Here is a 10,872-nt window from a genome sequence, read left to right as displayed (position 1 = left end):
TGGATCAACATCTTTGTTGATCCTGGAACAACATTCTAATCAACAAATCAGATTGAGGGACAGGTTTTACAGTTTATGTCAAGTTTAGGCTTACAACCAGGGTCAGGTGCTTCTACATAAGTGTTATTCACCTATCATTTCCCTCTGATTTTACGGATAACTTATGGGGAGCGCTAGGTTTAGGGGTTTAGAAATGTTGCAGGATCAACAAAATATGTCGATCCGGGAACATGTCCTACTTGGCAAAATCAGTGACCTTTGTATTATACCATATGTTTCAACTTAAATACACATTTCATTATTTTTTACAAATAGTGCATTTGCTTGTTTTCCGGTCCGTCAATGCAATTGTAAGTGATCTCTCTTTGTGAATCCAGAGAATCTCCCAGTCCCACATAATCTTTTTTTCTCATCCTGTGAAACCTCTTGCGATATACTGGGATTCATGTGCTTTTTTGCCTTGGAAGAATCCAAATAAAATGTTAGATGTGAGACCCTATGACCCGGCAGAGCATGAAAATGAATAGTAGTTTCGACTGAACCGCAAGAACTGATACACCCGTCATTCACAAAGTTTTACGCATCCTGCGCCCCTTTGCGTGTTTATTTATTATTTTGGCACATTTGTTTAGTGCTCTCAGCTCCATGTAAAATATTTTATCAGGTTTAAATCCATTCTGCAGATTTTTCCCCAAAATCAGCACACAAAAACAAGTCTGTAGATTCCACCTGGACCTATAATGGATCGTTTGTGGTCCTGAAGCAGAAGTGTCATGTCTCAAAGGGGAAGTAATGGCTGCAAAAGGCATATTTCCTTGTTGTAAAGGAAACTGTTCAATCTGTGCTGCAGTGTCAGTTGTCATCCTTCTCATCCTCGTCCTTCCTCTGTATCCTTGTGAAGAACCCCAACTGTGAAGAAACATTCAACACATTGGTTAAGACTGCCGAGTGCTGGTATAGTGTTTTTTCAATGTTTTGAGTACTAATTCACTTCAGATGTAACCACTCTGCTGAACACCTGCTTATGTTTAAAGTTGTTGTGTTCCGTACCTTCCAAAGAATGAATACTAAGAGTGCAAGAAGCAGCAGTCCTCCAATGATGCTGCCAATCAGAATCCAGAGAGAAATCGGGATCGAACGCCCCTTCAGCACTTCCAAAACTGTCTATACACACAGATACAGAGACAGTGAGAGAGTTTATACAGGTGCATGTTAGTGGAGTTGCTGGTAAGGATTTCATTTTTTTGTCAACGCGTCTTTTCATTAAATAGAGGAGAAAAATGTAACTAACACTGCAGAACTTACATTAGTAATGTGCAAACATGATTTTATGTACAGTGGGCTTCTAAAATCTTACATTTAAGTGTAATTTAATGTTCAATTGTGTTTAGAACCATTTAAATTAGACTGGGTTACCATTGTGGAGATGAATGGAAAGCTTAGGCTGTGAACTGGCAAAACGCATGTCATTTCTGCTTTGCTCAAGGAGCATTTCAAGCTTAACACTTACACATGCTAATATATGTTATTGCTAGCCAATAGTAGCTAACTAGCACAATCTTATGGCTGCATTTGAAAACTTGACTTGTTGCCTCGCCGCCTTAGGCAATGACTTTGAAGGCAGCATTTGCGCACAAAAGTATCTCACAAAACTGATTTCTGAGGAATGGTTTAATGATCTACAGCAAAAGAAAGTGAGCTTTGTTGATAACTACACAAATATTTAATTGGATTTCATAGGCAGTGAAGGATACATCTATGCTGCCTTCAAAAACTGATAAGAAGGTATCTCAAGAGACAGGAAGTGAAGCTAACATTGGATTCGGAAGTACCTTGATGCCTTCCTACCTTGGAATGCAACCTCCGAAGGCAGCATTTTTAAGCTTTTGGACGCAGCCTTATAAGTCAGTCATAGGACACAAAAATATGTGATATTTATTGCATTAATCCAGTCAGGGAACCATTTAAAAATCGCTTTGGTACTACTTTATTGGGTCACTTAAAAATGACTGATTCTGTGATGTTGAAATTACGTGAAATTACGTTTTAATTTAAATTAATTTAATTGATTCATGTGGGACAGATGTACATGATTAAATCATGTAAATACAACACACTTTTTTCAGTGAATGGTTCATGAATTTATGTTCTATCAGTTCTCTCACCTCCCTCAAGAGGGCAGCATTTCCCATTGTAATCAGATTGGACTCCCGAGCAGACAGCTGGTAAGAGCCCACGATTGTCACTGCTTTAAACTTGGCCTGACAGGAGCACACAGGAGATAGAGGTTAGAGACTAAAACACAAACAGATCCCAGTGCATATTTTGTGTGTTTTGTCTTTCTGTTGACCTCTGAAACCATCTGCCTGCTATGGAAACTTGTTTCCACCACTGAATAAAAAATAAAAAAGATAATTGCGACTTTTTAATCTTACAATTCTACCTTTTTCTACCTAGTTTATATCTCGCAATTATGAATTCTTTTCTTGGAATTGTGAGATATAAACTCACAATTGCGAGTTATAAAGACCAATTCTGAGGGAAAAAATACTTTTTTTTCTCTGAATTGTGAGTTTACTGTATGTCTTACCATTCTGACTTTATAACTCATAATTGCATGTAATAAAGTCAGAATTGCTAGATATAAACTCACAATTCTGAGAAAAAAAAGTCAGAATTGTGAGATATAAACATTTTGCAATTCTGACTTTTTTTCAGAATTGTGAGTTTATGTCTCGCAATTCTGACTTTATTTCTCGCAATTGCAAGTTTTTATCACGCAATTGTGAGAAAAAAAAAATTCTGAGATAGAAAAGTCACAATTATCTTTTTTATTTTTTATTCAGTGGCAGAAACAAGCTTCCATAGCTTGCACATACTAAAGTGTGTGTGTGAATACCGTAAGTGTGAGAGATGTCACCTGTCTGAAGAAGTTGTCATGTATTCTCCTGGTGATGCGGATCAAGGCTATCTCTCCCTTCAGTAGCTGCTGGATGTGACACACGACCTCCACACACCATGAGGAAGTGCAATTCTAAAAAGGAAAAAAAAAAATTCAGGAAACATTTCATGCATACTGGAATGGTTGTTACAGCCCTTGTACTTTAGTTCAGGGGTTTCAAATTAGGGTTGCAAGGAAGTACTAAAGGGGGTCTGTGGAAATGTTTACAGAAAAAGTATAAAAAATTTAAAAAGAAATAATAAAAATAAGATATAAGATATTTCTCATGAAAATTTCAAGATATATTTATAATAGTTTTTCACAAATTGGGTCTTTATACAAGAACTATATAGATGCCTTTTAAATTTTATGACATGGTCCTTCCAAGGGTGATCATATTTAGGGGTCAATCCCCTTCTCATAGCCTTGAGTAATGCCTGTACCATAGCGACAGATAACAGTATTACATTTCAAAATTTTGTATTGTGTCTTTCTATTGCAGGCATCTCCTGCTGCTTTTACCCTCTTAGATATGCAGCCAAAACATTTTGGTTTGTTCCAGTTTGATTTTATTTACTTTCTCCTCCAGCCATACACTCAACAGTTTTGTCTTACTTTCCGACCAGACAAAAAGAGGTTGACAATGTCGTGGAATAATAAAGTCTTTCCCTCTTAGCAAGAAATCTCTCAAAATCAAGAAGTTCCAGATGCCAAAAGATTATACTTCATTGGTCCAGTAAAAAGCCGAGATGCCAGCTGACCATTTATCTCATTACAAATTCTCATTCTTATACAGTTTCTTACAACCTGGTTACAACCCATTAACCAATAAGCATATTTTTGGGGGGGTATTTTCCAAGAGCTTAGCCCATCCCATTCGCTTGCCACAATTAATTATCAAATCTTCGGACTTCTTTTTAATGGTGGTGTGCTGCCAACTAGTCTGTTTTTAAAAAGAACATATTTCACCCCATATACCAAGAAAGTGTTCATCACATGTAAACAGAATAAAGCAGCTTGATTGACGATTGTACTATTCAGTGACTGGTGGATATTTCTTCACCCTGTACCGTTGCTGAGATGAGAAAAGACATACAGTATAGTCAAGTAGGCCTGCATAGTTTCCTGGTTCCATAATGCCCAGGCTATTCTACAAATCTTTTATGTGTCTAACAAAATTATACTATAACATCTCTAACATTAGCGATTTGACAGCAAAGAATACTGTCTATGCAGAGACAGCAAGTTGTCAGTTGTAAGTCTGTTGAGCACGAATCAACTGAACTTGCTCGCAAAATTCAGTTGTAAGTCCTGATGGAGTTAACTTCAGTTATTCGGTTTTCAATCTCTTTTATAACCATACTGTGTGTGAACATAGTGTGTGTATTCTCACCAATAGTTCAGTTTTCTTCATGTCTTCAGGGTGAAGTGGACGTACATCTCTCTGACTGGACTTCAACTTTGAAAGATCACTGACTATACTGCAGTTCACACCTGAAGCCTACAAATAAATCCAGACAAAAACATCAACTTTACAAGAACACAAAGGTGTATAAGAATTACAAAAAGACTAGCAGTGTGATGCTAACATTATGAGAAAATGCATCAACCACAGTCGCGAAAACCCTGTCTCCTGAAGCCACGGAGGGCAAATTGACACTCAGCTCCAGATTTCTGACGGCGTAACAGCCCAGATTCTGCACCTGATATCAAAAAAACATACAAGTAGTCATGAGCTTTCTGATTTGATTTTAAACAGAGACCGATGAGCCTATTGGGTTTAATTTCACCCACAGTGAAGTGTGTGAAGAACTCAGGTCCTGTCCCCTCTGACACTGTCCTGGTCGGATGGACCTCATAGCGGTTTAGGTTGGAGTCACTGTAGTGAATCGAATTGAAATAAGACCACATATGGACATTGTACACTGAACATGCATACAGTTTTGAGGTTGTAATTAGATGTTATAGGCAATATGGGAAACATATAAAGGAAATAACATGATAATAATAATAAATATTATTATTATATTATTATTATTATTAGTAGTAGTAGTAGAAGGAAAAAATTATTGGTTGCACTTTTTTTTACAGTATGTGCACTTTCAATGTACTTACAGTGTACTTACCAACAAAAGTACTTAGTAGTGTAAGGTAACTACATGGGTTAAGTTGAGGTTTAGGGGTAAGTTCAGGGTTAGTAGTACCTAGTTATAACCCAGTTAGTGTCATTACTACAATAAATACATAGTATATTTATGAGAAACAGGACTGTAAAATAAAGTGCTACTAAATTATTAGTAGTAGTGGTAGTAGTAGTTGTTGTTGTTGTGGTATTTTCATTATTTTTACACTAAAAATAATAATAACATAAATAATACTAATATTAACAATATTTGGTAACACTTTAGTATGGGGAAAAATTCTCACTTTTAACTAGTTGCTTATTAGCTGGCATATTGGCTGTTTATTAGTACTTATAAAGCACATATTAATGCCTTATTATGCGAGAACATATTCTACATCCCTTAATCCTACCCAATACCTAAACTTAAACTCTACAACAACTACCTTTCTAACTATTAATAAGCAGTAAATTAAGAGTTTATTGAGGCAAAAGTCATAGTTAATAGTGAATATGTGTTCCCCACAGAGTCCTGCATGTGGGCGGGTACCTGCCAAATTTTATGTAACGGGTGGAATAATATTTACATGTCGGGTGCGGTGCGGGTGCGGGTCGGACGCGCGGTAGGCATGGGCGGACTGCGGGTCCAATAGCCAAGACTATTCCAACTCAATGTGGTGCATTTGACAGCTGCTTTCAAATGGTTCTGTGCTTATTTGTGTTCACGCTCTGTCTGAAGACCAGTAAAGGCTTCTAAATACAGCAGGATCTGCAACACTGAGCATTGTAGCTAATCACGCTGCATCTGATTGTAAGCTAGTGATTATATTAAAGGGAGCACGCGTTGCTCACTTTATGTATTTAATATAGGCTATTCACAATTTGAATAAAAGTTTTAGCTACAAAGAGGACCAGTGGCCAGGTAAACACTGCTGAGTTTCAGAAGAGACAACCGCATTTAAATGCCGAGTGAATCTGCTAAAATATTTACTAGCTTTAAGCTTACAGTTAAATAGGCCTACTAAAACATTTTGTTGTTTTGTTTTACTTGTGTTGTTTAATGCAATGTTTAATTAAATGCAGCGACATAGAATGCCTAATGTTGGTTTTATGGCTTGTGTTAGGCTACATGAGAAAATTATTTTTGTCTACCTCATGTAGGAGATTTAATGTGGGTGCGGGTCGGGTCGCGGTTTTTATGTCAAACGGATCGGGTCGGGTACGGGCTAAAATTAGTGTTTCTGTCGGATGTCGGGTCGGGTATGCTGTTAATAACTGCGGGTGTGGGGCGGGTGCGGGTTTATCAAACAGGACCCGTGCAGGACTCTGGTTCTCCATACCAAAGTGTTACCCAATACTTTTTGTAATAATGATACTATAAATACTAAAAATAATAACAAAAAATAATAAAAATAATGCTAATACTAACTAAACTTTTTGTTAGAATTATATAATAATAAAATAATAGTAATAATAATAATGTTATTATTATTATTATGAAAATACTGCTAATAATAACAAAGCCTTATTAATTCTTATTAAAATTACATATTTTATTTTATATTATTACAGTATTCTAGCATAATAATCATAATAATAAACATCTCTGACAGCCTTTCTTAACTGTCACCAACTAATGTGAACTTGAAAAATAATAATAACAATAATAATTGTTTTATTATTATTATAAAAGATGTGTGCTCTTATAACTATACTATTGAAGGCACACACCAAAATCTTTAACAGTCACAAAGGTCACATTAGTGGTCGACGATTAAGAAAGACAGGCTTTCAGAGATGTGTACTGGATCAGTACATTAGATAACTAACCTTGTGATGAAGAGATCAGGCTCATACTGTACAATACTCTGTAACTGAACACTGTTGTCCGACAATGTGCCTTCATTCTCCAAACTGTCACTGTGGCAACACACAGATACACATTCCCATTTCACCATATCAACAGATACCTTTATTTACATCTTTGAATGTATATTTTCAAATGTTGTATACAGATATTGGTGCACTGTGCGCAGAAGGGCACACAAGCGTCATGCCTTTTTTTGTGCCAAAAACCTTCCAAAAAACAAAATTATTTAAGTCTTTGATAATTAAGTTGCACACTTGTTCTAGGTATAATGCACGGTGATTACTGACTGTCAAATTATATGATACAAAAAAGAGGTCAGGAATTGAACCAGGTTCTCCTTGAATTGTAATTGTAAACTAAACTTACATATGTCGGAGTGCAGCCCACAAGGCTATGGCTCCAAAAAACATGTTTTTTTTTTTTTCTTTGGTCATATCTTATTTTCTCTAGGGCACCAAGTGAGCCACGACCACCCTGGTGCCCCCTCAAAAATATATGAGCATGACATCCCTGGATAGTACTTATTCCTAATGGTTGTGTGTGTGTGTTTGTGTGTACCTGGAAGCAACAAGCCTCATCTGGACCTTACTGATGAGAGACGTACAACTGAACTCAAATTCCAACATGAATTTCACCTGAGAAAAACGAGGCATTTGGGAGAATCACTGGTCAATGAACCAAAACGGCTCAGTGACTGTTTTAATGAATCATGACGACAAACCTTTCTTCTTCCAGAGCCTTACCTTCGACTGAGAGCGGAACACTGGGTAACTGACATTACAGGAGTGACTGTTTGAGCTTAGAGCCGTGCATTCAATCTTAAACTGGGTGTCTTCCTACAGAGAGAGAATGAGACAAACATGAGGCAAAAAGAGAAATGAAGAGGCAAGACAAAATGTGATTTATGAGACAGTGGAATATACTGTACTTTTGTATAAATAATATGTATAAATATGAATGTTTTGTTTAAATAATTACATTACCATTCAAAAGTTTGGGGTAGTTAAGATTTTTTAATCCCACATGAAAAAATACTATAGTAATTTATAGTAAATACTATAGTGTTTTTGAACCATACTATAGTAAATTGTAGTATACTGTATATATTATAGTATTTACAACACTTTGTTAATGAATGCTACAGCATACTGTAGTATTAACTATAGTGAACTGATACTGTGAACTGTGAACTTTAATAAATACTGTAGTATACTTTAGTTTTTACTACAGTAAACTGTAGTGTATTGTAGTATAATATACCCTATAGTTGTAGAAAACTTACAGTACAGTATTGGGTAAAGTAATTTGTTTATAACTATAGTTGTTATATTACCACAGCAACTATAGAATTACCACAACAAATTAATTCAAGTACTTTACTACAGTAAGGTTCCAAAACACTATATTTACTATAAATTACTATAGTATTTTTTCATGTGGGATGTTTTTGAAAGAAGTCTCTTATGCTCACCAAGGCTGCAAATATTTGATCAAAAATACATTAAAAACAGTAATATTACATTTTATATATTACAATTGTACAATTTCAATCACTGTTTTCTAATTAAATATATTTAAAAATTTATTTATTTATTTATTTATTTTTTTTTAAAAGCTGCATTTTCAGCATCATTACTCCAGTCTTCAGTGTCACATGATCCTTCAGAAATCATTCTAATGATTTTGTGCTCTAAAAATGCTCATTGTTATGTTAAATGTCTCAATGTTGGAAACAGTTGCTTAATATTTTTATAGAAACCATAATACATTTTTTTTTCAAGATTCTTAAATAAACGCATAGCATTTATTTGAAACAGAAATCTTTTGTGACATTATAAATGTCTTTGTCACTTTTGATCAATTTAATGTGTCCTTGCTGAATAAAAGTATTCATTTCTTTCAAAAAACAACAACAACAAAAAACAACTTTCTGATCCTAAGCTATTGAACGGTAATGTACTGTATATATTGTATACATAATTATGATCTTTATTAGTAAATAATTATTCAATAACTATTCAATAATTATTAATTGTCCTAATATGCTTTAATGTTTTAAGAAGAGAGATCATGTTGGTACCCGTATACTCAGGCTGCTGAAATGCAGGTTTTTGGAGTAATGAAGAGTGAGACTAGTGTTATAAGCATTTTCCAGTTGGTTTTGTAGCTGTACTTCTACTGCAAGCCGACGCCGAGGACTGCGTAAAACATATGGTTGTTGCCTACAAGAACAGATAAGAGCAACATTGAAGTTACATGCACAACATGTGCTATTTAAATCACCATTTCAGGTTTGGTAGTCAGCTACTCTAAACTTTTCATTATAAATATTACTATAGCACTAGGGATTGAGCCAACTAGTCCTGACAGTATGTTCAAATGTATAGTCAAAGTCACAGTAGCTGTGAATCCCATGACTTTAGTTGTGCTTATTCCATACAAGCCAACAGCAGGTGGACAATTTCTCTGTTACCTTGTTCCAGAAATGTCCATATGGGCCTGTAAAACCAGATCAGTTACACATACATCATCCTCCCCACAGTCTTTGTAGAATGGGATCTAAAGGGGAAAAAAAAGAGATAGAAAAATTCTATTAAAAACAGCTGTATGAGGGGAAAAACCTTCATCCACCCTGTACATGCAACATTCATTTATATTCCAGTTTTCAAAAAGGAATAGTGATATTGAATAGCACTCACAGACTTCTTGAATGTTGTTGACCAGCCTTCGTCCAGTACTGGGCCGCTCTCAGTGTCATTGATTTTGAAGTGCAAAGTGAAGCTGATTGGTCGGATGTAATCAGCTGTATCCTAGATGTACAAAGGAAGTGTGAAAGAGCGGAAGAACAATTTTTCCTCAAAAACAATCAGTAAGTAGTCATGTAATGTGAAGGATAATGCACAGTCAGCCAGCCATTAGGGCGATATCGACCAGCTAAATGTACATTATCCTTTGCTTCATTGATTTTTTTTAAAGACATTTAGACTTACAAAGACATGAAATGGTAGCGTGTAGCACATGGTCTGCCCCACACGAACACTGACGCCCATCATGGTCTGCCGCTGGGAGTTGTAGTCAAATAGAGCACGAGCCGAGATCTTTCTGTCATCCAACATGGCCCCCATCTGCATATCTATATAGTTAAGCAGATGTGATAGTTTAAGAAATGTATCAGAGTTGCTATTAATAAAGCTGCTGTACATAAGCGGAATTTAGTACAGTAATGAAAGAGTTAAAATAAAAGAGTTGTTTTTGGTTACATGACACTTTACCAAAATATGTGCCATAAGAGCCAGGAGAGCGAGACAGGGCCAAGAAGCAAACCGTGGCGTTAAGGCATGCAGAGTCTCGGCCAGCCTTGTGGCAGTTCTTCTGGATCACATTTATGGAGTGTGGCTGGAAGGACAGGCTGACGTTTATCTGTACTATACTGCGTGACCTGTAGAGTACAGACAGAGGTCAGGAGGTAAGCAAGTTGTCACCATGGGTCATAATCAGACTTTTACTACTGTTTGACACACAATTTAATGTGACGAATTGCTGACTTGTATGATGGCAGCATTTAGACGATGCATAAAAACACAAGATTGTAATGAGGCGTAGAGTACTTCAGTAGGACGGCAGTGCCCTGTGCTCCCACAGCAAGATCCAGTAACTCATCCCCATCCAGATCCAGCAGAGCGCTCAAGCTACGGCCAAAATACTGCAGCCCTGCAGAGAGAGCGGAGCCTGGGATACGCTACAGACACAAAAAGAGAGATTTATTAGTGTGTGAAGTATAAATTACAGGTAATATGGGGTCTAAATGTCTATGACCACTAATAAAAGTGGTCACTAGTTTTACACTACAGTTCAAAAAATTTGGTCAGTAAGATTTTTTTTTTTTTTTCCAGCAAGGATGCATTAAAGGATTAGTTCACTTCAGAATTAAAATTTCCC

The 10,872-nt window shown here is 36.1% G+C and overlaps 1 protein-coding gene across 1 annotated transcript in view; it reads right to left on the bottom strand.

The window, feature by feature from the left end:
* Nucleotides 1–68: 68 nt before the first annotated feature.
* itga10 (integrin, alpha 10) overlaps nt 69–10,872 on the bottom strand; it is a 49,538-nt gene continuing 38,734 nt past the window's right edge. Inside the window, exons 16-31 of the mRNA XM_051864573.1 lie at nt 10,542–10,672; nt 10,206–10,372; nt 9,924–10,066; nt 9,633–9,743; nt 9,407–9,492; nt 9,014–9,155; nt 7,677–7,769; nt 7,492–7,568; nt 6,894–6,983; nt 4,736–4,820; nt 4,531–4,644; nt 4,335–4,442; nt 2,921–3,034; nt 2,166–2,261; nt 1,051–1,164; nt 69–909 (exon numbers count right to left, since the gene is read on the bottom strand). Coding sequence (XP_051720533.1) covers nt 853–909; nt 1,051–1,164; nt 2,166–2,261; nt 2,921–3,034; nt 4,335–4,442; nt 4,531–4,644; nt 4,736–4,820; nt 6,894–6,983; nt 7,492–7,568; nt 7,677–7,769; nt 9,014–9,155; nt 9,407–9,492; nt 9,633–9,743; nt 9,924–10,066; nt 10,206–10,372; nt 10,542–10,672 — 1,728 coding nt within the window. The 3' untranslated portion in view covers nt 69–852. The remainder of the gene's footprint in view (nt 910–1,050; nt 1,165–2,165; nt 2,262–2,920; nt 3,035–4,334; nt 4,443–4,530; nt 4,645–4,735; nt 4,821–6,893; nt 6,984–7,491; nt 7,569–7,676; nt 7,770–9,013; nt 9,156–9,406; nt 9,493–9,632; nt 9,744–9,923; nt 10,067–10,205; nt 10,373–10,541; nt 10,673–10,872) is intronic.

This window comes from Ctenopharyngodon idella, chromosome 16, assembly GCF_019924925.1.
Source record: "Ctenopharyngodon idella isolate HZGC_01 chromosome 16, HZGC01, whole genome shotgun sequence".
In the NCBI taxonomy this organism is placed as follows: domain Eukaryota; kingdom Metazoa; phylum Chordata; class Actinopteri; order Cypriniformes; family Xenocyprididae; genus Ctenopharyngodon; species Ctenopharyngodon idella.
Note: the sequence above shows the minus strand (reverse complement) of the source record. Positions and strands in the feature narration are given on the sequence as shown.